The sequence below is a fragment of the Scophthalmus maximus genome, chromosome 4, assembly GCF_022379125.1.
Source record: "Scophthalmus maximus strain ysfricsl-2021 chromosome 4, ASM2237912v1, whole genome shotgun sequence".
Classification (NCBI taxonomy): Eukaryota; Metazoa; Chordata; class Actinopteri; order Pleuronectiformes; family Scophthalmidae; genus Scophthalmus; species Scophthalmus maximus.
Window position 1 is genome coordinate 15,733,465 of NC_061518.1, and position 25,432 is coordinate 15,758,896.

The window sequence follows — 25,432 nt, forward strand, 5'->3', positions numbered from 1 at the left end:
TAACGTCTTGACTGCATCATATTTTATAAAGCCATCATAAGTTTTGTATGTAAAATCTGAAAAAAAAAAATAGACTGTACTCTGTGAAAATACTCAAATCAAGTGCAAAGTGCCTCTTGCAATAATGTGAAAGGATACGGACATTTTGGAAAGCGATAACTGCTGAGCTCCAGCAGGTGGCAGTAGTGCAACAGAGTCGACCTGCAGTGATAAACAGAAGAAGAAGAAGAAGAAGAAGAAGAAGAAGAAGAAGAAGAAGAAGAAGAAGAAGAAGAAGAAGAAGAAGAAGAAGAACAGAGTCGACCGTCAAAGAAGAATGCAACATGGCGTCGCTCGGCAGTGACGAGTGGAGAGCTGTCTGCGACAAATTCAGCAACGCCCAAAACTTGACAGATGTGGAATCACGAAAGGACCCAGAGAACGAGCCGTTCCGCTCCAAGTACAAGGCCCGGGAGCTTCTCCGGGAGATTTACTCCTCGCTCAAGTGTTTTGCAGCGGGCGACGGGGAGGAGGAGCGGGACGGCGGCGAGCAGCGGCCGACGGAGCAGCCGGTGGACGGGCAGAGGGAGGATGTGTTCGGCCAGGGCGTCAGCGGCGACTCGCCCGCGGGGCTGCGGGCAGCCAAACTCGGGGCCGTGGAGTACTACCTTGGCGTCAACCACGTCGACACGGAGGAGCTGTCCGCCGGAAGGGAGCATCTGATGAACGGCACGAAGCTGCTGGAGAGATGCAGAGTGTCGTCCGACAACGTGTCGTTGTTTATCCACGTCAGGGTAACGTCAACTTCATCGTCCATGATAATGACACTGAAACAACGCTCTGGTGGTGGTGGTGGTGGTTCCGGGACCATCGTGCACATTGAAACACAGTTACTAAAAGAAAACTGTTTACAAACAGGCCATGTCTGTGGCTAATTGATTGGCATCAACCAAAAGATGAATCGACATTTTGCTGTGAAGTGTGATTTATACTAATATCTAAAAGAACAACAGCAACGCTAGCATATTGTTCACATGTCAATAATGGATCCAGATGTGATCAGATGATATTGATCGCCTGTGTGTTGTCAGAACCAGTTGGGCATCCTTTGGGCAGGCCTGGATGAGACGGAGACGGCTCAGGGATTCCTTGAAACGGCAGAATCCATCTACCAACGTTACATGAAGGAGGTACAATCTATCTCATAAGTGATTGATGACAGCAGAAAAATACACTTTTGTTCATCAGTGTTAATTTGCCCCGCCGTCAAGGGGTGTCCCGTCAAATCTTGTACACGTCTGTTGATGCTGTTGTTGATATGAAGTTGTGCGTATGCTATTCACTTTTTACAGATGAAATATGAATCCAGCGCACTGGGTAGCAATAAGGGAGCAATTTCTTTCTCAGCGTATGTGTTAGTCGTGTGTCACTCGTACTAACTGTACTAAAAGACACGCTGGCATACAGGCCAACAAGCCTGCGATTGAAAAGCACATTGAGCAAATCCTCTTCATCGGCAGCCATGTTTGTTTTCTTTTTTTGTCAGGATGGGACCCCTCCCACTGATATGACAGAGTACTTCACGACTGAGGAGAAGCTGCTGACACACCAGGAAAGGACCAAGAGGTAACTTGTAACCTCAAGTATCCACATATGCAGATTTACAGATTTTCTAATAAAGTTATTATTACTTCAAAAACTCTATATACTACTTCCTCCCTTTGCCTTCACCCCTTACACCTACCAGGTTTGAGTTGGCCTACACCCATACCATGTACTACCTTGCTCAAGTCTATAAAAACCTTGGTGAGTCAAATTTGTAAAACTGTTTATATTTACAGTTTATCATATGTAAAATCCCCCTAATATTCAAACAATATATACGTTCTATCAGTTTGAATCCAACACCCATGTTATATCATATCCACTGATTTTTGAAGTGTTCATAAAAGATTTATTGATTCATATTTATATATGTGAATATAATGAAGCGGACTGTTATGTTGATATATTGTTTTATTTTACCATGGTTGTAATCTCTATTATTTTTCTTCTTCCAGGTCAAAATGAGCGTGCTGCCACCTATTGTCACAGTACCCTGCAGAGACAGTTAAAGTTAAATCAGTTCAGTCCAATGGAGTGGGCACTGAACGCTGCCACACTATCACAGTATTACATCACGAAGGTTGGGCTAAGATTGATTCATAATGATCAGGAAAAAATTTAAAAACTCAAATATTAAAGGCTTTCACCTGATATCACCCAGAATGTTTATCTTGTTTGTCTTGCATGTTACACAGTGTCGACCAAAAGGGAAACGCTTGTTTTCTTTTGGTCCAGTTTTGCAGAGACTTGACATGGAGTCAAATAATTTTGATTACGTGGCTAAAAATGTAGCTTTTAATAATCTACATTTTGTAAGATTGTGTCTAGGTTTTGACTAGCACTATCATAGTAGTTTGTTACAAGTAGTAATCGGTGTGTGTGTGTGTGTGTGTGTGTGTTTTTTTAATGTTTAATATTTCTTTATTAGGGCCATTACATGGAAGGCAGACATTGCCTCTCGGCAGCTACTGTCATATCCGGTTTGGCAGGAGAGGTTCCTTCTGAGGCTGCAGCACAGGAAAGTAAGTATCTACCCAAATCTTTAATAAATATACATATAAAATATACATACAAAATAAGCCCAATGATTTATTTATTTCTTTTGTATTCAGCCTCAATGAGTCTAAACAGGACATAACACAACTTTCGACAAAGTGTTGTGTGATTGTTTTGCTCCAGTTATTATTCCTCCCTTTAGCTGATCCCTTCTCCCTCAATCCCTTCTCCCTCATTCAGATACAGTGGCAAGAAATCAAATGTGACCCCTTTGGAATTCTCTGGTTTTCTGAATTTAATGGTTATAAAGTTATAAGTAGCAACAGAACTAAATCATCTCTTTTTCTAACCTACACTGTGAATGTTTAAATGAAGAACAATACAATGATTTATGTGCAATTAGTTAAAATAGATTGCGTTTGCTCATAAATGTAATTTAAATGAAGGTCAGGCCATATTTTTTATCAAATTTATAAATAAATGGAGAAATTTCAAAGGGCTCACTTGTTCTCTCCACTTTATACATAAAGTATAACATTCCTCCCACCTCTCTCTTGGCTTATCCTAACATCCTCCTGCCTGACACAGGTGAGACGGAGAGTGAGCGTAGGGAGCAACTCCGACAAAAGAGAGCAGATATTGCAAGATGTTGGATCAAATACTGTCTCAACCTCCTGCAGGATGCGAAGAAGCTTCTTGAGGTACTGCATGATTTTGCTTGTGTGTGCACATGTGAATGCCTGTGGCAGTTTTTAAAATCGTTAAGACTCATGACTTGTACACAAGTCACATTACTTGCACTCCAGTCTTATGAAAAGTGACTGAACAGAAACAGCAACACCCGCAAAGACCTCAACATTATCATTTATGATAATAACACTAATATTAAAGAAGGATTAGGATTATTGCTTCACCTTGATATACATGTTTACTCCGTAGATTATCTGTATAGCTTCACATCGTTGAGTGTATCTGAGCTCAGAAGAACATTAATTGATTTGTGAGCATCTTAAAATGTACATGTACCTGTGTTTTTGACTAGGATAACATTGGGGAGCTGGATACTGATCGTCAAGAAGAGTTGAAGGGAGCAAGAAGGCGTGAGGAGGAGGAGGAAGAGAAGGGCAGAAAGAATGCTCTGCTGTTTGGCTCTGAAGACACCTTCGACTCCATCGCTAGCCTGGAAGAAAAGGTCTGTGCACTTGTTGATAATACTTCTACTGCTGCTAACAATGCTATTGTTAAAACTATTGCTCAGGAACATGGTATACTCAATTTATTGATAATACATTATACACCACTAATCTGTTAAAAGAAGAAGAACCTACATTACTGTATCACTAGGAGGCGCCATTGTGTAAATAAATACCAACCCATTGTATAAATGAGCTCCTTTTTTCTGCCTTATGTTTTCTAGGTGTCCTGTTTGATCCCACTGGATTTCACTGCGGCCAGAGCTGTATTCCTCGTGGGGCAGAATTATGTCACACAGGTAAACTCAACACAATGCACAGGCACTAACACATTACGTTTAAGTATTAAAGCTCCACCCCATTACACTGAGCTGGTGCAAATCAACTGTTCCTTACATTTCTCAACCACGTTGTTGTCTTAATTATTCTTTTCAAGAAGTAAATCTACACTGGGAAGATATACGCATTGATATTTCTGTCTGTCTTCTGTCTTATCCAGAGTGTTTCATTTTCATAGAAAAACTACAATAAAAAAGGAGTTTGGAGGATTTCATTTTGAAATAGGTCACAGTGACAAAAAGCAGCAGGCAGATATACAGCCTCAAATGACTCAACACATTTTTAACACAATTATGAATTTCACACAGGTTTTATTCATGGCAGAGTTGCACATCAGAAAAATTTCGTATTTTAGGACGAAAGGATTCATTTTGCTATAAAATGAGCAAAAACAACTGGTTTTCTGAGCCAGTAAAAACTGGTTTGATTGGATGAGGAGTCTATACTTATTCCACACAGGTTAATATTTTAAAAGGTATTGAACGTACCATGAAGATATTCAACTGTTGGTGAACCTGAAGTGGGTTTGCCCTGATGTCTGTAGTTGATCTGTATTTGTGACTGTCGCTTAATCCTTTCATTTTTCTCTCACAGGCCAAGGACTACTTTCAGATGGATGGATTTGTGACGGACCACATAGAGATCCTGCAGGACCACAGTGCTCTGTTCAGGGCCCTCGCTTTCTTTGAAGAGGATCTGGAGCGACGCTGCAAAATGCACAAACGAAGAGTTGATATGTTGGAACCAATCTGCAATGGTAACCAACTTATTTTGTCCTTGAGTTGCGACTTGATTGGCTTCTTTGATTATATGCATAAGATATAATTCAATACAAATGTAAGGGGACACAGTAATCAATTAAATCTGTCTTTTTCTGCCTCCCACTGTTTTTCTATAGACCTAAACACCCAGTACTACCTAATGATCCGCAGACAGTTGATGTTTGAGTTGGCAGAGAGCTACAGTGAAATGATGGACCTGAAACTGACACTGGCCAATAGACAAGCAGATACACAGTCGCTAGATAGCCACACCATTAAGAAATTCAACCACCTCTGCTCTGCCTCTACCAAGTGAGAATATGTTATTCTATGGAGTACCTATGTGTGCGTGTCTCTTTGCATTTACATTTCTCAATCCAAGTGATTTGTAATCTTCTCCTCTCCCAGGTTCTTCCAGATGTTCCTCGACTCTCTATGTTCACCAGAAGGGAAATTTCCAGAGCACCTGGAGGAGGAGGTGCTTCGACCAGCTCTGGTGGCGCGCTTCAGAGTGGCCCGACTACACAACCGACTGATCAGCTCTACGCCCTCTGATCAGCTGGACAACCTCAACAAGTCTCTAGAAAGCTACAAGTATGATCATCAATATTTCTTAATTTATGGGGATACCTCCAAAAACTTTCTGGTTTGCGTACTGAAACTTTAGGATGATGGTGATATGTTGATAGTAATGTATGAAATAAGGTGTGCTCCACAGTTTAAATGCCATGTTGTTTGTTTGCGTTACTTGTTGACCATCACTTTCATTCTCCGTCCGTTGTCTAGATACGTGGTACAGTATTGTGAGGCCCACCCTGAGGCAGCAGTTGTCGTGGAGACAGAGCTGGAGCTGAGTAAAGAGATGGTCGGCCTACTCCCTCTCAAAATTAACCGCCTCAAAGCAAGGATGGCGACGAACAACTGAAGGACGACACTGTTCACCGACTGACTTGTTGATGTTGACTAATACCATTAAATCCGTCAGGATGAGATGCTTGTTTCAAAATTTAACACATTATTGTCAATGGACACTTCTAACAGTTACAGAAACTGGATGGTAGATGAACTGACCTTGCTTACTGTATTTGTGTTGGTGATGATGTCATGTTGGTTTTTTTCCAGTGAGCATGCTGCTTTTACAAGACCATTGAACACATTACACACTTTGCATTTGTGATATAATCCGTTTAAAAAGTTCTGATCAAAAATGTCTTCAGCTGCTTTATGTCTCTGATAGTAAGATAGTGGCTTACTATTTCCATGGTTACTTTAGCCATGCTAATAACAGTAGCCAGCCAGCAGTACAGATGGCGTTCACTTTGTACTACTACACTAACAGGCCGCCTTTACTTCTAAGCAAAGATGCTTCTGCTTCACATCATCAGAAACAACCGTCCTGGTGGCATGACGTCACTCAGTAGACTTGACTACACTGATGTTGTGTTATTAGACATCATCATTTACATGATGCGGGTTTCACCCAGTCAAACCTGTGTAATTTCTTCTTGTCTCTGAGGAGTCACGCTGTCTACAGCAGATACTGTATGTTATGATATTAAACCAATGAAATATTACACACTTATGTCACAGTTCAACATGTGCTTTTTAATTGCAGTGAGAAACTGTCAGTGAAAAGGGTCCTCTGTCTTTTTTTCTGTTATATTAATGTATAACACAAGTACCGGTGGATTCAATGACTGCGAGTCTGTGAGTAAAAGGCTAAATTATCTCAGTTTGGTCGCCAGATGAGTTTAAGAACTTGTTTTTTGAGACTATTAAGCAACTTAATGCTGAGAAATGTCTAAAATGTTGTCTGTTAAAACCAGCTTACTGTGCTGATTAGTTAAAACTCCACCCATGAACGCCTGCAGGGCAGTGTCTGATCTACTGGTTAGATATTAGGACAAGTCTGGTGACAATGGTCACAGTCAATCACCATCGTAGCCACCCTCACTTCACCTACAGCCATAAAAACAAAGAACACACACAGAGACACTATCTGTGACCTTTCACAATAGAAAGTATTTCAGTACATGCATACCAACCTGCGATTCCTGCTACAATATGTGCTCACATCAACCTTTCTGGTTCTTGTCAAAACGTGCAGTGACAGCTGACAAACCTGCTCAGCACTAAGACACTCGAAGCTGATGTGCTTTGAATTAGTTCTGGGCTGGAAGTGCTTCCTGTGCAAACCACTCAACATAGAACACACATTTGTGTGTCGAAGCTCGTGGAATCCTTTATTTTTATTGTAATTTTTTACAAATCTAGTAATGTCGTATAGTACATGCACACCTATACACATGTATACATGTAAGTACTGTATGTACAGTCAAAGTAGTCTATAATAACAATAATGATTTGAGACGGCATAGAAATAACCTAAAATAAATCGGAAATAGAAGATAAATTGTTACTATTGACACTAATGAAGGATCTGTTGTATTTGTTTAGAGTGTTTTCACCTACTTCTTGTCAAAATGGCTGCCATGACAAGTTTATAAATCATGTGGGAATGTGGGCTTCAATACCGGCCAGGTGCCCAAATACTTCTAGTCTTACATTTACTGAGTTACTTCTCAGACTGGTGACATTAGTTCATTGTGTTCATCGGTCACTGCGTCATGGTCGCTGTGGAGCCCAGACAACTCACTTTGCCCAGACTAGTAAAAATATCCTTTTGTGTTTGCATATATGTTAACGACTCCGTGTGTGTGTGTGTGTGTTTACTGTGTTTCTGCGTGCGTGCTTCTGACAGTGTGAAAATAGTGCCGTCTCCACTGCCATAAACTCAGACAATAGACCTGAATAATGTGACAGGCGTGGGAATGGAAACCAACCTGAGTAGAAAAGCAGACTTTTCGTAGATCTTTGCAGTAACACACTGGCTGCTGTGGGTAAACACTCGAGTGTAGAGTATTGTGGAGGGGACCAGTGGAGTGTTGACTGGAGACATGCTATATGTGCAGGAATGTCAGTGGGCATGTGTACGTCATAAATATGTCACATGCAGTGTGTGTGTGTGTGTGTGTGTGTGTGTGTGTTTGTGTGTGTGTGTGTGTGGTTGTTCTTGGAGGCGAGGTTGGGCAAGCTAATGTGTCATTTCCTTTCGGGAAATGACAGCAAGTGATGTTACCACTTCCTTCACTACCGATGTGTCAGCTGAAACAAACTGTTTTACTCTGTCTGTCTCCCTCACACACACACACAAATGCAGATGCACAGATACAGAAGAGGAAGAGGAGTAAGAAGAACATATCTATAGGTGTTAGGAGTGCGGTATTCAGCCCACAGAGCAAGTCCAACTGACACCACCCGTATTGACGTGGGTCAGACTCTTACAGAAGTATTTCACCCAAAACATCAGGAACAACAGTTTATCACACACTGCTGTGCTGTGGTTTCATGTGTGTGTGTGTGTGTGTGTGTGCGTGGCTCTTTTGTCATAGTAACAAACCCACAGATGGCTATCAGCTGAGTTCCTTTCATCACTACTAACACATGACACTGAAGAAACGCTCATCAACATTTACACAGAATTAAAGCGCACCCTTCAGATTGGGGGATCAATGAAAATACCTCGGAAATTAACATGAATCTTTCAACACGTTATAAATAGAGGAATATGGATATAACGTTATGTTAAATACATTTATGCATTTATTTATAAATACAACATCATAGGTGGAGGAAGTATTTAGATATGAGTAAAAGTCAATATGTATAAGCACCAAAATTACATAACTAATTTTGCGGAATGGCAAAATTCATTAGTTCATTGAATTGACATTCAAGATCTAAAATCTGATATATTTGCATGTGTAAGCAGCTCAGCTAATTTAACTATTACATATACAGTTTGGGTGGTTTATTCTACCAGATATATCATATAAGCTAACCATATTTATGTGTGTGTGTGTGTGTGTGTGTGTGTGTGTGTTTGTCTGTGTGCAAAATCTAATAATGCTTTACCCAAGAAAAGTAATTAGAAACAGAACTTGAGTAATTGTACCTGATTGCATAAACTGTCATGAGAGCTATACATCTACAAGATGTGTGGAGACGCATACAAGTCACGAATACACACAATGAAAAACAGGCACTCACATAATCACACACTAATGCACAAGACATCACACACGCACACACACACACTCACACACACACACACACACACACACATATATACCCAAGTACTCAAACACTACAAGTATTCAGTCACTCAGTAGTGATGTGTTACACAGATGAGGATGTTGCTGTGGAGTTTGAGGTGTGTGGGAAATCTAGGTTTTACACACACACACACACACACATACACATACACACACACACTCCCAAATTCCTGTGGTAGTGTATTGCTGCAGAATGAAATGTCTCTGTCTGCCTCTCCTTTTCTTTCCTGTGAAGCCAGAGAAGAAGCACAGGCCTCACAACACACACACACACACTGATCACAGAGGCAGAAGATGCATCGTCTGTTTCTCATCTGTCAAAACCGAACGGAGCGTCGGTGCACCTCGGTCTTCATCACCCCACAGAGACGCAGATTCAATCTCGGCTGCTCTCTTCTGCTGTTTCCTCCGAAGCCCGAGGGCGCGGGTCCCGGTATCTGGCACTGAGAGGCGGCAACTGCAAGAGAAGAAAACAGAAGGAAACCAAAAGTTTCCACTGAGACGTTCAGCCACTTTACGCACCAGATGACTCCAGGAAACCATGACGCACCGAGAGGGCTGAGCTCTTTCGGGGGAGAGTCGTGGTTCGACGCAGTTGACACTCATTCTGCAGGAGAAGCTTCGCCCCGCGGACAGGAACTCCTCCACAAGCGTCCCCGTCGCGTTGATCAGAGGAAAAGTGCGTGAGAGGATGAAACTGATGCTGCTGCTCGTCGTCGTGTGGTGCCTCGCCGTGCACAGCGGGAGAGGTAGGTCTCACCGGTCCCTCTGCTGGGATCCAGTGTTATCTTTATCATTATCATTATTATCATTATTATTATTATCATTATTATCATTATTATCGTTATTATTATCATTATTATTATCATTATTATGTTGTTATTATTATTACCGTTATTATTGTTATTATCGTTATCATTATTATTATTATCATCATTATCATTATCATTATAATCATTATTATTGTTATTATTATTATTGTCGTTATTATCATCATTATTATTATTATTATTATTATCATCATTATTATTATTATTATTATTATCATCATTGTTATTATTGTTGTTATCATTATTATTGTTGTTATTGTTATTTAGACCAGGTGTTCGGGCTGTTTACAAAGTGTAGTCCTGGACCCCTCTCACTCGTTATACGATAGAGGCAGGCTGTGGTCGATAGGCTCCATCGGGACCTGTTGAAGAAATGTATAGTTCCTCTTCTCTGTCAGTGATCTGTCAGTCGTCAGATCACTGACAGATCACTGACAGATGTCTGTGGTCGTCTGCTGGCACTACGGACCAACGCAGCTTCCATCAGGTCTTCAGAGATCCCCTGTCTGCTCCACTTCGCGTTTCACTTTGCCGAGTGTCGATGTGGTCGTAGTCATCTGCGTAGGCTGTTAAAGTTTTTTGGTTTTGTTTTTTGCTCTCACCGTCACACAAGTTTCCTATTTTCTCCTTTTAAAGATAGAGGATGGGGGTGACATGGGGAAATCCCATAATAAAAGCAGTTCTATGATGAGATTAGACTGATCTGGTACTAAAGCCTGTTGTCTATGTCCCCACTATCCCTGGTGGCTTTTTATATTTCGTTCGTATCTATAGATCATTAATAAGATGTAGCTATTGAATACCATCTTTCGAAGACGTGACAAAAGTCTGCTCTGTTGTGGTTCATGTTTACTTCTTGTAATAATGTGACTCTACGATTAGGGTCAAAATAAGAGCCGCAGATAAATCCAAATCTTATTCAGTGGAATGAAGATTGAAAATGAAATCATAATATGACTCCTTGTTTTATTTTAGGTGTCAAATACTGCATATGCCTGAAAGCTGGAGGCCTTCAGGCACAGGACACCAAAACCTACACTCGGTCAAAAAAAACATTTTTTTTGGTACTTACAGAAACAACTCTCATCTCAACCACCATATTGTAAACTGACACATTTTCATCGCCTTTATCACAGATAGTGAAAGATGATCTTTGGCACTGATGTCAGTGTGGTGACAAAATGTCCCCTACCAACTCTTAAACCATTTTAAGACACTTCATCAGTGTTTAAGATTTCCCAAGAGCCCTAAAACAACATTAAAAGTTTTACATACCAGGAGTTAAATGGTGGGGACAACCGTAGATGAGGACTTGTCCAATTGTTGTTTGATTTAACATTCATAAAGTTATACCATCATCATTGAATATCTAAAATCCCACGATTACATGATTAAAATCAGTTAGGTGTTTCATTTACGTTGGCCTATTGCAATAATGTTATTTTGCGTGCTGTAGCAATACGACACTTGGCTGTCAGTTCTAGTTACACAGGATACTGGTGGAAAAAATAACGTTGAACACTTTTAGCATCTGATTAGCTCCAAGATCGACTGGCTGTGACGTGACGAGAAGAAAAAAGAAGCTTCGAGTTCGTTAACTTCCCTTTCAAACCGAATAACGGCTCTGAGGCCCACAAGGCCAACTGTTACTTTACCCTGTTGCAGAATAATGTTGAAATCTCCAGAAACAACATGGTGGAACGAGTAAACCCTAAATGCACTTAACTGATCCAGATGAGCAAACAGATGTTGCCCAAGAGCGGTCTGACTGAAGTGAATTATTGCATAAAATCCACATGGCAAAAAAAGGCAACATCAGTGACTCTCTCTCTCTCTCTCTCTAGGGGCACCGCAGACTGCTGTCTATAAGTTGGTAAAATGTAACCCAGAGGGTGACCAGGCGAACTGTGTGACCCACCAAAGTCCAGAGATGGCGTGGAGTCCGGACCTACCAGCCAAACTGCCTGCTTCGACGGCACAGCATCTGTTAGTATTCGTGCATGTTGTGTGCATCTCTAAAAGATTGTGCAAGCTTGGGATCTGATGGTTCGTTTGCTCGGGGAATTGCTCAGAGGAAGGTGAAAAGGGTCTTGGTGGCACAGTGTTCACTCCAATGCTGACAATGCTGAGTGCGGAAAAACAAAACAACTGTTAAAATATAGTTTGCTGTTGTCAGATAAATGCAGACTTTTAAATATAGAAATGCAGATTTCGCTTTGGATGGCTTATACTCTGGTTAACACAGCTCAAGCAGCACACTATCCATCTGGGTGAATGTCTGTGTGTATTCATCTGCTGTGTGTTTGAGAGAGAATATGTACAGTAAGTGTGAGTTAGGTGGCCAAGAAAAGCCAAAATAGAAGACAACGTGGTGGGAAAAAGAAAGACAGCGGGGACAGCAGAGAGAAGGAAGGGAGGCTAGAGCTGGAATAACAAAGACCTGAGGAGTTCATGGTCTGTTTCGTCTTGGCACAGAGCACAGAGGTAGCAGTATACAAAATTTACAGCAGTCTGTTGATCTGTGGCCAGTTTTGCTTCACTTCCAAGTAGTTAAAGTTATCTCAAAGTGCTTTCAGGAAGAGCAAACTTGAGCTCTGTGAAGTGAAAACAAAAGTAAGGAGGGAGGATATTCAATTCAGATCATCTTGTAGAGACTAGTCAAGTCAAGTCAAGTCAAGTTTATTTCTATAGCGCATTTACAGACGGCTGAGCCACACCAAAGTGCTTCACAAGAAAGTGCTTATGTGCAATAAACAAAGAATAATACAATAGGTAAAGTAAAGCAAAAAGAAAATTGAAAAGGTAACCAGGGAACACTATGCACTGGCACTTAAAAAAGGAGACACTAATTGAAGGCTAGTGAAAAGAGGTGGGTCTTTAAATGGGACTTAAAAATATTCACTAGTCTACTCAAACAGATACCATGTATTCATAATGATGTGGGTGTCAATTCACTCATTGCATGACAGACGCATGTACGCAGTTCTGCTTTTGAAAATTCATGTCTTGGTTTTCGTTTCGTCAGCTCAGCAGTGCATGTAATGATGCTGGTTGTCATCATGTCCTCTATTACGCTCTGCCGTTGACTCACTTATCTATTCTCAGGAATAAGTTAACGAATTTCTTACTCATTTTTGATTGATCATTTCTCGATTTTAACAAAGGGAGGATCCCTGAGCTACTGCTGTGAACCTCAAAGCAAGTCAGTGAGCCACATGTAGTATGATGACTACATTAAAAGTTAAAACATCTTAGTATATTTGTCACAGAAATTTTTATTTCACTGAAAAATACAGTAGACTGCATTTAGCTGAGCTCTTACCTCCTTCAGTGCCGCGCAACTGTCAACATAATCTTCACAGTATCACAATTTTAGTCTTAAGTAATTCTCCATAAAATGTTGTTTCCGGACGTGTACATAATTTCATGTTTCTGCGTGTAATTGTCACGTATCATCATTTGCTTCTTCAATTTCTGCAACAAAAAAAAGTAGTATCTGATAGAAAACATGGAAAACATAACTCACATATTCACACCCCCCAACCACTTCAGACTTTGCCGTTAAAAAATAATTCAGTTGTAATGTATGTTTCTGCTGACAGTCTGTATCGCAATCTTGGTCTTAGCCCTGAGCTTCCTCTTCTCCAACATAACTGTCAATGACTTATATTTAATAAGAAAAAGGAATGAAAAAATCATATTTTACCCAACCATAATCCATGTACGATGTTTAAATCACACAGTGTTACTTGAGTGGGTTAAAGGAGCTCTGGCATTGTATAGTCACTGTATGAATAACGGCAGCAGGCCTGCCTTTCACAGCTCAGGCTGAACAGGAAGCCAGAGGGAAGTGTTGAGAGGAAGTAGGCTTTGGCGCCTGATGGGCGGCTGCTTCTGGTCTATTGTTTTGTGTGTAAGTATGTGCCACACTGGTCTCATAAGCAGGTTTGAGGAGTACCAGATAACATGGAAAAGGGGACACAGTAACTTAGTTATCAGGTGTGGAGGTTTTATCCTAAAAACTGTTTTTACACCGTCTAGTTGTTTAAGTTACGCTATGTTGAGCTATGTTGGAATAAAACCAATTTACATGCTGGAGGTGTAATGTAGAGCTAACAGGAGGGTCAAACACATGCCAGTCAAGCTCAGTCTGCTTACGCCACAAGGTCTCATCAGGAGGAAGAGGTGCAAAGACCTACAGCACATATGAGGATCATGGGTGTGAAGGGCCTTTTAGCCAGTGAGTTCATCCTCCGAGTCGTGTCGCTCTTCTACCTTCTCCTGGTAAATGTTTGGACGTAAAAAAAAACTGCATCGACATTTATTTGATATTTTACTCTCATTCTGTTTCCAGTGAGCTAGTGCCTGTGGAGGACGAAGGTCCCCAGAGAGAGGAGGACGAGGTGGATCAGATGGTAGAGGAAATGTCAATGATCGGTGAAGAGGGGGAGTCACCTGTGCCCGAGGAAGGCTCTGGTGTGTATGAAGGCTCTGCATCTGAAGGTCCCTTCATTGCGGACCGCGCCTTTGTTACTGCTGAAAGTGAGACAGGCTCTGGGGAGTCCTGGAAAGTGAATGACATGGAACGAAACCAAGGTAACTTTAGTTTTCCACTTCCTCCTTCATGTCTTGGTCCACATTCTTTCAGTCTGATCTGTCCTTGTTGTTCTGCTTGCAGGTGGGGACGTGAGAGGCTTGAGGCGGTTGCTCCGCAGCAGGTCTGTGGTTGGTGAGGCAAAACCAGCCGAGCAGGAGTTGAGAGACGACCACCTACTGCAGATGTAGACAAAACACACACACACACACACACACACACACACACACGCACACACACACGCGCACGCACACACACACACACACACACACACACACACGCACAGAGAGAGAGAGAGAACAGTATCGATTTTATATTCATCCTGTCCATACAAAGAGTAAATTTTATCACCACCTGGTGGTGGAAAAACTCAAAGACTGATAAATGCTAACTATCTCTTTTTTATTCTCAGTATTATTGATGGTGATTATTCTCTTCAACAATGATTCCAAAATGTAAAAGTATCTGCCAAAGTTTAATAATGCACAAATGAGACATATACACACTTCAGTTCATGTTGGCAGTGTCCTATATTTGTGCTTTCCTTTGAGGTGTGTAAATTGGAAAATGCCTCTTAATATAAATGATAAAATATGACTTTGAATAATGGTAGTACCTGTGCAATACGATGACCCATTTGTCCAAGCATTGATCACTCAATGGAGATGTGGTTCACAAAAGAAATAGACGTATTTATATTATTCAATCCCATTTGTGTTAAATGTTGTGACACTTACCCAGGAGTGTTATTCATATATATCTTGGGAACTTCTAGTCTGCAAGAAAATCTTGCAAACCCAAACCCCTCAGGAATGGATTTAAGCAATCTTAAACTCACTGTGAGCTGGAAAATGTTCAAAATATGTGTAATGCACATACTCTGTGTTGTCTAATTTGCATTTGAAATTCTTCTATTAATAAAAGATTTACAACAGTTGTGTTCAGTACTGTTTTCAGTGTTTTTGTATCATAACTACTACAACGATAATCTGTTGTACTGACTGTATATCATGTCTCTTCAGTCAGCGAGGCAATTTGTGAATCTCAGGTTTGGATAAACATGTAGTTGATTCAATCCTGCTTCACCCCTTAAATTTGATACTTTCTATCAACATGACAGATTGTGTCTGGATGCTTTATAGCTATGTCTTTTTCTAGAAAAAAAAGTTTGGGGGATGAAATGTATTATGTATATAATGTATGAATCATAAATACTTGTGTGTGAATTGTGTTATTACTGATAAAAAGATGAATATGACAATACAGTTTAAGCACAAACTGGCTTCACACAATTTAGCATGATAAACAGTGAAGTCAGTGGACAGGAAACAGGAAATGGTGAGCCGGACAGATATACTCACAAATAGGCATAATACTGTATGGCTGTATATAAACATGTATTGGCCAATAACTGTAAGAGGGAAAATTACAGTCGAGAAATGGCAAAGATATGTCTGAGTACATTTATGAAGATTATGAAGATGAAGAGTTTTTTCCACCAGAGCGCACTGATAAGCTTCATTTTTCAAAGCGTCAAATGTCCCAGTGACATCACAATTTCTTTTCACTAACTTGAAGGGATCTATCACACGTTAATGTTAGAAAATGATGGCAAAGACAAATATATCAACCAATATAACACTGGCCTTAGGGATTCAGATAAGATCAAGTATGATTAACAATTATGCAAGCAAATTTCTAATTATTATAATTTTTTTAAATCTGACACTCAGGCACAAAATAATATAAAACGATAATGACTCATTATCAATCAGGCTGTGATGGAGTCTGTGGTGCCCCCCGCCCCCCGGTCCTGTCCCCTCCACCCCGCCCCTGTCCCCTCCACCCACATGACCCGGGTCACGTGACGCCGAGGCTCGCTCCCACCTCCTGGTTCACAGACGGACTGGCTGCACGGAGCGAGGCGAGCTGTTAGCTTCAACTGTCCACACGGCCGAGATGGTGAGTGTGGAGCCGGCCGTCGCCCCTCCGGACTAAGTGACCGAAGTGACGCGGGGTGTTTGTTTATATTGAACCCGGACATTGAGTCGACGTGCCGGCTTCGCCCGACTGTCTCCAGTCGACGGGACGAGCTAGCTGGCTCGGTCGCGTTAGCCGCGGTGACGTCACGAGGCCTGATGCGTCGACTGCCCTGCGACTCAGCAGCTGTGGGGTTCGTCTCCATGACGACTCTTCACAATGTCAAAGTGGCCAGTTGACTGATGGTCGCGGCCCGTGGTCTCTCTCCTCACATCTTGGTGATCCGGCTGCTTCCTCGAGATCCGCTGCTGCGTGTTGAAGCGTGTGAGAGCGCGTGTGTGTGTGTGAGAGCGTGTGTGTGTGTGTGTGTGTGTTTGTGAGTGTGAGCGCGCGTGTGTGTGTGTGTGAGAGCGTGTGTGTGTGTGTGTGTGTGTGTGTGTGTGTGTGTGTGTGTGTGTGTGTGTGTGTGTGAGAGAGCGTGTGTGTGTGTGTTTGTGAGTGTGAGCGCGCGTGTGTGTGTGTGTGTGTGTGAGAGCGTGTGTGTGTGTGTGTGTGTGTGTGTGTGTGTGAGTGTGAGTGAGTGAGAGCGTGTGTGTGTGTGTTTGTGTGTGTGAGTGAGAGCGCGCGCGTGTGTGTGTGTGTGCGTGTGTGTGTGTGAGTGTGTGAGTGAGTGAGAGCGTGTGTGTGTGTGTGTGTGTGTGTGTGTGTGTGTGTGTGTGTGTGTGTGTGAGTGTGAGTGAGTGAGAGCGTGTGTGTGTGTGTTTGTGTGTGTGAGTGAGAGCGCGCGCGTGTGTGTGTGTGTGCGTGTGTGTGTGTGAGTGTGTGAGTGAGTGAGAGCGTGTGTGTGTGTGTGTGTGTGTGTGTGTGTGTGTGTGTGTGTGTGTGTGTGTGTGTGTGTGTGTGTGTGTGTGTGTGTGTGTGTGTGTGTGTGTGTGTGTGTGTGTGTGTGTGTGTGTGTGTGAGTGAGTGAGTGAGAGCGCGTGTGAGTGAGAGCGTGTGTGTGTGTGTGAGAGCGTGTGTGTTTGTGTGAGTGTGTGTGTGTGTGTGTGTGTCAGTGTGTCAGCACAGAGGAAAACTATTTGCCTGTGGTGGCTGATTGAGTTAGAGCACAAGTAGCACATGGTATCTCTCTCTCTCCTCCGAGTTAAATGGGCCTCACATAGTTTTTCACCTCAGACTGTGATGAGTCCAGGACACATCCGTTAGTGACATTCATGTGCACACACTGTGAATCATAGCCCACAGACATGTGTCAACAATCTCTGTAGCATTCCCTTCAATGAATGTACGTGGCTGTAAACTAAGAGTCCGCTTCACTCATGACACAGTTTCATAATTTCCATTAATCTATTTCTTAACAGTGATATATAGTGTTTCAGCCTCTTGAATCAAGGTAGCCACATGACATCTGGATCATGGATTTTCCACTCATGCCTCTGAATTATCTGTTTATCTATTTTGTTTCAGTTAGTTTTCTGTTGCATCTCCAGGAAGTGTACACGTAATGAACCTTGAGGATGGGCGTTGGCAATTATAACCGCTTAAAATATAATAATAATACATAATATGCCAGGGCCCTTTTCTTACCTTTACATTCTGATGTGAACAAAGACATTATTTTGAAGACCACCTACACTCTTGAATAAGTCCATATGTTTACGTATGTAATACACTGCTGTCTATGATGTTTGTGTCTTTTCAGAGTTTCCTGGGAGGTTTGTTTGGGCCGGTTTGTGAAATAGATGTACTGCTGAACGACGCTGAGAACAGAAAGACCGCCGAGCTGAAGACGGAAGAGGGGAAAGTGGAGAAGCACTACCTGTTCTATGATGGAGAGTCTGTGTCTGGCAAGGTAAACTCAGGTTACATTACTTATAAAGCAGTGTGCAGAGGTTTAGTAAGGGGACACTACATATATGGTGCATGTTGTATATGTTGTATTTGTCATGTGATAGTATGTTTTAGTTTTAAAGGAAACTACTTTTTCTACATTTACACTTAGCATCCACATTAATCCAGGGTTTTTATGAACCTTTAAAAAAGAGAGTTTGCTGCCTGTTTTATTTAGAAAAGTCCAGGGTTTTTGTTTTAGTCTGGACAGGCAGAAACTCAGACTTTTCGAAACTATGACGCAGACACCCACATCCGGATTGGGTCTTATCAGTTGTGACATACGATTTCCTTGATCTGTTTTGGAAGACAACTAATTGCATCAGTGTCATCAACTACTGGTTCTTATAATGCTACAGCATGCGCGTGCCCAGTGTACGGGAATGTCATGTGATGTGCATTTCCAGACGCGTTATTATGGAAAAAAATTATATCAGATACAGAGCTAAAAAGCTCGCCTGGACAGATATTGTTTTGGGTTTAAAACACTGTTTCGAAATAAAAAAGTATTAATGTGAACGCAGCCTCAGCAGATAATGGGATCCTCGCTTTGAATGAGTCCTATGGGAAATTAAGGTTGTTCTGCTCTGTGTGCATGATTTGCTTTGAACTCGAGAGGAAGTGAAGCTCATGTTTATGACAGGCAGAGTTATGAGATGTTACTTTGACCATGTAATGTGTAATAACAAGTGATAGCTGTTGTTGTGGAGACATTGTTTGTGCTCAATAAAGAGAGCATATACTAGTTGTTGTTTTTTGTCATAGTAAAGTATATTTTTGTAAAGTGATAATATCATCAATCAAATGTTTCCTGTACAGGTGAATCTAAATGTAAAGCAGGGAGGGAAGCGACTCGAGCATCAGGGTATTCGCATTGAGTTTGTTGGACAGATAGGTGAGTAGGATTAAAGTGACGTATTTATCATTATCTCTCTGTTCTCACTCTACATTCTTCTCTTTTGTAAGGGATATTGAAGAAACGGCTGCTATTTATAATTATGTTGAACTAACTTTCACCACTTTGTTACTTTGATATTAGTGGGATGATTGTATTCTGTGTGACATATAGAACCCCTACGTTTCCCAAGCAACTGGCTCCATGAACATTTTTAAATGCAAATTGAAGGCATTATCCTTGTAGCTGGAAAACTACTTTTCAACAGTAGGACTTTCTCACGAGACTGAAAGGTTTACCAGAGCATGTGGTCATCATGTGCAGTTGTCATGTGCAGCCTGCTATAGTGGAGCTGAACCCTCCTCATCCCCCCTCCAACTCTTTTTACAGCTGGGGGGTGGGAGCAGTGTGATTTAAAGCTTTTAAAGCCTTTTTTAAGATTAGGGGTAAATTTCCTTTCCTGATACGTTTATACTGTTTTGATGTGAAACGCCACACAGATCTGCTTGAACTCTAAACTTCTCTAAACACTCTGCTTTGTTTCAGAGCTGTTTTCCGATAAGAGCAACACCCATGAATTTGTGGACTTGGTGAAAGAGTTAGCTCTACCCGGAGAGCTCACTCAGAACAGAAGCTACGATTTTGAGTTCATGCAGGTGGAGAAGCCCTACGAAACCTACACTGGAGCCAACGTCAGACTAAGGTACACACATAGCACAGTTTGACACGAGCCAAGCTGCAGCTTCGAGGATATTCATAATCACATGGGTGTATTTATTATATCCGTCACTGTAAACCCATGTGTTTTAGTCCGACTAAGTTTTCTGGACGGGCAGTGAACTGAGGTGTTGAGTATCCAGGTTTCAATCTGACAGTCTGCCTTTCTCTTGCTCGTCTTGTACTGTTCCCCTCTGGAGGGGGATCATGAGATAAATTTCCAGCAGGGATAAAAAAAAATATATTGATGTTATACTGGTTGGTGAAATGGAATTATTGATGGAGTGATATCTGATTCGGGAAGACGGAAACCGTGGATGTCTTAAACAGAAATATTTATTCTAAGAGCTCAATATTGAGGAGACTTCCGGTTCGCTACAAAGATCAACAGGTTCACAGTACGGAGTCCCAAGACAGTCTGCCTATGTCCGGTCTCTGTAGTTGTATTGAACTTTGAGTAATGTCGTCATCTCACAGCGACTGTGACACCGCGAGAGAGACTTTAGCTGCTCACGGATTGTTTCGGCTTGCCATAGATAAGATGGCCTTGCTTGGTGCCTGAGAACCATAGAGTTTCTCAGGGAGAATAGACAAAATTCCACTCAATTTTATATCTTTAAAAAAAAAAGAATTATGGTTGCTACAGTTGAGCATTAACAAATTGTTAACTTGCAGTGTCTGTGTGTTCTCCTCACAGGTATTTCCTCAGGGTGACAATAGTTCGTCGTCTGTCTGACTTAGTGAAGGAATACGAGTTAATTGTCCACCAGTTAGCCACCTACCCAGATGTCAACAACTCAATCAAGATGGAGGTTGGCATAGAGGACTGTCTTCACATCGAGTTTGAGTACAATAAATCCAAGTGAGATCAAATTTCGCTTTAACGTCTCTATTGAAGTCACTTTTTGCTGCCGTAGAAAACCTCATGTCTGAATAAAGACCGGCCCTTTATCAGGTTGAGAAGCTTCTCTTGATGCGTCTCTTTACTAGATACCACCTTAAGGACGTGATTGTTGGGAAGATCTACTTCCTGCTGGTCAGGATCAAGATCCAGCACATGGAGCTCCAGCTCATCAAGAAGGAGATAACGGGCATCGGTAAGAATCCTGGGTAGCCACGTGTAAACGTAAGTTAAACCTGATCTCAAGCACATGGACGGGGACCAGCATCACCTTGTAGTGCTTCACATTTGAGCTTTCTCTGGTGGTAAATGCTGGCATTGGTTTTACTCCAATGAAGACCAGTGGGGTAACAGTTGGAGCCAAGAAACTTCTGTCGGCTTTTCTCCACTTAACCATATTCTAGCTGACTCTCTTAAGGAAACTGTTTGTCCTCCTTTTTAGGTCCCAGTACGACCACTGAGACAGAAACGGTTGCAAAGTATGAGATCATGGATGGAGCTCCAGTTAAAGGAGAATCAATCCCCATCAGACTCTTCCTGGCAGGTAAGAGATCCGCTCTTTCCAGCTGACATAATGTAACCTCATAACATCAGGGTGTCAGTTTCCCAACTAACTTCTTCCCTATTAAAACATTGAAATACACATATTTCTACTTAGTTTAGTTTGAGTAACATCCTGTCTTCACATCCACTGTTTCCAGGATATGACTTGACAGCAACCATGAGGGATGTCAACAAGAAGTTCTCTGTGCGCTACTTCCTTAATCTGGTTCTGGTGGATGAAGAGGACAGAAGATACTTTAAACAACAGGTAACTCACTCATACAAACACAGCAGTAATATTCATTATTAGAGAGCTAATATCTGTATGTTTGTTCAACATAGTGAGACACACATGAACCATTTTGTGTCAGCTGAGGTTTATCTTGTCTTACTCACTCTCTTATCTGTTTGCTCAAGTTGCCTTTTGGTGAGAAACACTGAATGTTTGTTTACAAAAAAAACCCTGCTTGTCTGTTTTCTTCAGATAAGTGTTTCTTATGTGATTGAGTATACATACATTTCTGCATTCTTTAAGTATTTTTCTGTTTAACAATTTCTCTACCTGTATGTATTTCTGCACCACCAAATTTTTCATTGTACTTTTCCCTGCATTTGTTCCTGTGCATCTTGTGTGTAGGAAATTGTTTTGTGGAGAAAAGCCCCAGAGAAGCTAAGGAAAAGAAACTTCCATCAGCGCTATGAGTCGCCCGAGCCCAGAACCCCACCAGTTAATGCCGAGCAGCCAGAGATGTGAGGACGACACTATGAACTGAAAATACACACAGACACACCCCGACTCGTCACTGCTGAACAGCCAGAGGTGTGAGAGCTGCCCCACTATCTCCCTGGACTGAGAAATGTCTGTCTACAAGAAAACAACTTACCTTCAGACCCACCCCCCCACCTTTACCACTTCACGCCTTCTGACGTGAGATGTCCTGCCATCATCACTCTCCCCTCAAGGACTTAGACACACTCAAAGTCATTACATTACATTACCATGTACAACTTAACATTCAGATGCACAAGTCTGCTGAATGCTAAATGTCAAGGCAAGATTGCAAATCAAACAAACCCAAGAAAGGGATAGTGAAGCAGCCTATTTGATCCTGGCGTTTCGGGACTTAAAACACACACACACACACACACACACACACACACACACACACACACACACAGCTATACATTGTCAGTTTGCTGAATACGTAATAAACCAGGAGCAAAGATAGAAAAGATGAGACGGCTATATGTGACCACCACATCATTTATCCCTTTCTTCTGCAAGACCTTTGTTTTGTTGCACACTTGGACAGCGCTTATCCTGGACATCCTCTGGTATCCCCCCTCCCAACCCCCCCTGCAAAATGACCGTCTTTTAAAATCTGGGTGGGCTATCCAGTCATTGAGATCACAAGTCGTGGGGATCGGCTTGACTGAAGAACATGACAGGTTAAGCTGAGTCAGCACATGCACACTTGTTCATACACAGTACCTGAGTTTAAGCTATTGTGACACGAATGTGCTCTCGTTCATCCATAAAGCTGCTACTGAGTTTCAGTTAAATATGTTGCAACAGTAAACCCACTCATTTCAAGTAAAGATGTCAACTTAATTGGAAAATCAAGCATTGAGTGTAACAAATGTCCATCTTAACATACATTTATTTCTACATTTAATCTTCAAATGAAAAATAAGGAAATCATTTTCCACTCTTACGTGTTTCCTGTCGCGTTCCACTTTTCATCTCGCACAGAAAAAGGTTTTGACTCAAGGAATATACAACGATCCGATGTCATTCCTTTTTTCCTTAAATAATGACAAACATTTAATCAATAATGAGAATAGTTGCCAAGGGTTAAGGTGCTGTTGATGTATGACTAATCTGGACATATGGAAACTTGGTTTTGTTCGTCTTCCAAAGTTATTTAAAGAAGAGGTGAGGTGGATAGAAATCTCCATTTTATTGGCGGAAGAAATCAGAGAGAGAGATATATATATATATATGTCCAGACATTAAATACACATGGCTGAATACAAAATGTATTTATTTGTAATGTCTGTGACCTGAACCTTAAGTTCCCGTATCCAGGCTGGTGTCAGTCCAACATGACATCAGCACTTTAATCGATGAAAAAGAAGATAATTTGCAATCTTTGAAATTCAAAGCTTAAAAAAGTTGAAAGATTATGTTGTCTGGGTACTATTGCCTGTTGTCACTACACAATTAGCCTTTTAGAATTCAATGGAACTATGAAATGATGCTAGCCGTGATCAACAGACGGTAGTTCCACTGCCCTTGTCACTTTCACCTTATTTTTAATGGGGTGTACATTTTTTTAAGCTGTTGGTTTGGTAGATCTAGAATAGTAATGTAATCATGGCTCATGCCTGCTGTTGTAAGCACTGGAAGGTAGGCACTATCAATATACTGTAATATCCAACAATGTTCCACTGTGATGCTCAGACCAGCAGTTCAGGTCCTGCTATAAAGACACACTCATACACACACAGTGAGGTGATGTCACCAGTGCTGTGACTGGGGTCAATTTGCCCTTAAGCTTTGATCAGTGGCCAATTCTGCACATTTCCCTTCAATGCTTGAACTTTACAAAAATGGGCATAGAAGCTGAAATGAAACATCACTCGTGGACAACTTCACCTCAGAGATCTCCTGTCTGTAATGGACATTATACTGTCATTTATATATCACTACTTATTTTAATTGGACTCATTAAGTACAATGTTTCTTCAATGTGCAAGTCACTCTCCCATGTTATGTTTCATTTCTTAAATGTCAGAAGACTCAGATCGACAACTCAGCTATGCTTAGTCCGTCACGCCAGTGTTTGACTTGCAGTTTGATCTTCCTTTGTGTGGAAACTAATTTATTTGCAAGTAATGCTTTGTATCTCTCTGCCTGTAAGGTATATCAGATATATTTTTTGTCTTTCTGAACACTATACAGGTAGGGTTTGTTTGGTGTACTTAAAAGGTAATGAAGAAACACTTAAATGCCAAAACTCTCTGCTCCTGTCTTATCTCCTGCATGTTAATCTTTACACAATGTTGTGTGCGTGCGTGCGTGCGTGCGTGCGTGCGTGTGTGTGTGTGTGAGAGAGAGAGAGAGAGAGCGAGAGAGAGTGAGTGTGGGGGGAGTGTGAATGATGTGTATATATACACCAAACCCAAATATATAGCTCAATAGTGAATAAAAGCAAATTTATACTGATTATCCTGTGAAAAACATTTTTTTTAATAAGAACGTTTGTTAGAAGGGTCTAGTCAAACCGGTTGGTATTGATTCAGATGATGACATCAGTCTGTCATCAGTTTACATTGACAGGATGTGTTTAGGACTACAAAATGCATTGATTTTCCTACGTGAAAAATACCCAGATGCTGCACTGCTTTAAAAAGTTGTGAGTGACAAGCTATTCAGTCTGTATTCAGACCCAGAGAGGATGACTACAAATACTGTTGTGGATCACACTGTTGTAATCTCCTTCAAAACAGAGGTCAGATATATCAATGCTCCACTAAGTCCAGTAGACTTGTCCAAATTCAAGATAGATGTGTCCTCGTCACTGAAAATGTGATGTCACTGCATTAAGTCCAGCTTGTTCATATTCTCTTCCGAACATGGGGAGATACTATGAGAGGTCATAGACTTATTTACTTGACTCCACCACTATAAGGCTAAAAAAAAATGTTTTTATATAACCGATGGAAAAAAAATTCCAAATTGTATGCCACAGCTCAAAGATGGAGTGTTGGTGTTCGTTGTTCCACTTTGCACTTCTTAATGATTCGGCATGGTGCATCGGATTGTACTCTACAAAGTGGAGAAAGGGTTTAACTAGAACTTCAAAGTTATGGTAATATCTTATTGGACAATTTCTTGGTGGCAACGAATACATTTCTGTATTAAGGTTGTGGTGAATTTCAGGTTAGGACTTCAGCAATGTATAGATCTGGCTATATGCATGCCAACAGAGAAAGGAAATAGCTGCATCCTATATTCTTAATTTGTCTTG

The 25,432-nt window shown here is 41.3% G+C and overlaps 3 protein-coding genes across 3 annotated transcripts; all 3 read left to right on the forward strand.

Moving 5' to 3' along the window:
• Nucleotides 1-273: 273 nt before the first annotated feature.
• Nucleotides 274-6,455, forward strand: LOC118302757 (kinesin family binding protein). Its single transcript, XM_035629177.2, has 13 exons — nt 274-773; nt 1,071-1,169; nt 1,526-1,605; nt 1,727-1,785; nt 2,040-2,164; nt 2,513-2,606; nt 3,169-3,281; nt 3,623-3,772; nt 3,998-4,072; nt 4,707-4,869; nt 5,011-5,185; nt 5,282-5,467; nt 5,660-6,455. Exons 1-13 carry the CDS (start codon nt 324-326, stop codon nt 5,796-5,798), a joined length of 1,908 nt encoding a protein of 635 aa, XP_035485070.1. The 5' UTR covers nt 274-323; the 3' UTR covers nt 5,799-6,455.
• Nucleotides 6,456-9,614: 3,159 nt separating this feature from the next.
• srgn (serglycin) lies at nt 9,615-15,406 on the forward strand. Its single transcript, XM_035628219.2, has 4 exons — nt 9,615-9,797; nt 11,723-11,864; nt 14,233-14,474; nt 14,557-15,406. Exons 1-4 carry the CDS (start codon nt 9,740-9,742, stop codon nt 14,661-14,663), a joined length of 549 nt encoding a protein of 182 aa, XP_035484112.1. The 5' UTR covers nt 9,615-9,739; the 3' UTR covers nt 14,664-15,406.
• Nucleotides 15,407-16,342: 936 nt separating this feature from the next.
• On the forward strand, nt 16,343-24,628 carry vps26a (VPS26, retromer complex component A). Its single transcript, XM_035628217.2, has 9 exons — nt 16,343-16,434; nt 18,155-18,304; nt 19,162-19,237; nt 19,784-19,940; nt 20,652-20,816; nt 20,945-21,051; nt 21,298-21,399; nt 21,557-21,666; nt 22,036-24,628. Exons 1-9 carry the CDS (start codon nt 16,432-16,434, stop codon nt 22,150-22,152), a joined length of 987 nt encoding a protein of 328 aa, XP_035484110.1. The 5' UTR covers nt 16,343-16,431; the 3' UTR covers nt 22,153-24,628.
• The last annotated feature ends 804 nt before the right edge of the window (nt 24,629-25,432 follow it).

What these genes read in the sequence shown, in the direction of transcription:
- LOC118302757 (XM_035629177.2), top strand. Translation starts at nt 324, where the DNA reads ATGGCGTCGCTCGGCAGTGACGAGTGGAGAGCTGTCTGCGACAAATTC. An exon ending in CGTTGTTTATCCACGTCAGG is followed by an intron (nt 774 to 1,070) that starts GTAACGTCAACT and finishes GTGTGTTGTCAG; the next exon opens with AACCAGTTGGGCATCCTTTG. An exon ending in CACCAGGAAAGGACCAAGAG is followed by an intron (nt 1,606 to 1,726) that starts GTAACTTGTAAC and finishes TACACCTACCAG; the next exon opens with GTTTGAGTTGGCCTACACCC.
- srgn (XM_035628219.2), top strand. Translation starts at nt 9,740, where the DNA reads ATGAAACTGATGCTGCTGCTCGTCGTCGTGTGGTGCCTCGCCGTGCAC. An exon ending in GCTTCGACGGCACAGCATCT is followed by an intron (nt 11,865 to 14,232) that starts GTTAGTATTCGT and finishes TTCTGTTTCCAG; the next exon opens with TGAGCTAGTGCCTGTGGAGG. An exon ending in TGACATGGAACGAAACCAAG is followed by an intron (nt 14,475 to 14,556) that starts GTAACTTTAGTT and finishes TTCTGCTTGCAG; the next exon opens with GTGGGGACGTGAGAGGCTTG.
- vps26a (XM_035628217.2), top strand. An exon ending in TGAGTTTGTTGGACAGATAG is followed by an intron (nt 19,238 to 19,783) that starts GTGAGTAGGATT and finishes GCTTTGTTTCAG; the next exon opens with AGCTGTTTTCCGATAAGAGC. An exon ending in TTTGAGTACAATAAATCCAA is followed by an intron (nt 20,817 to 20,944) that starts GTGAGATCAAAT and finishes TCTCTTTACTAG; the next exon opens with ATACCACCTTAAGGACGTGA.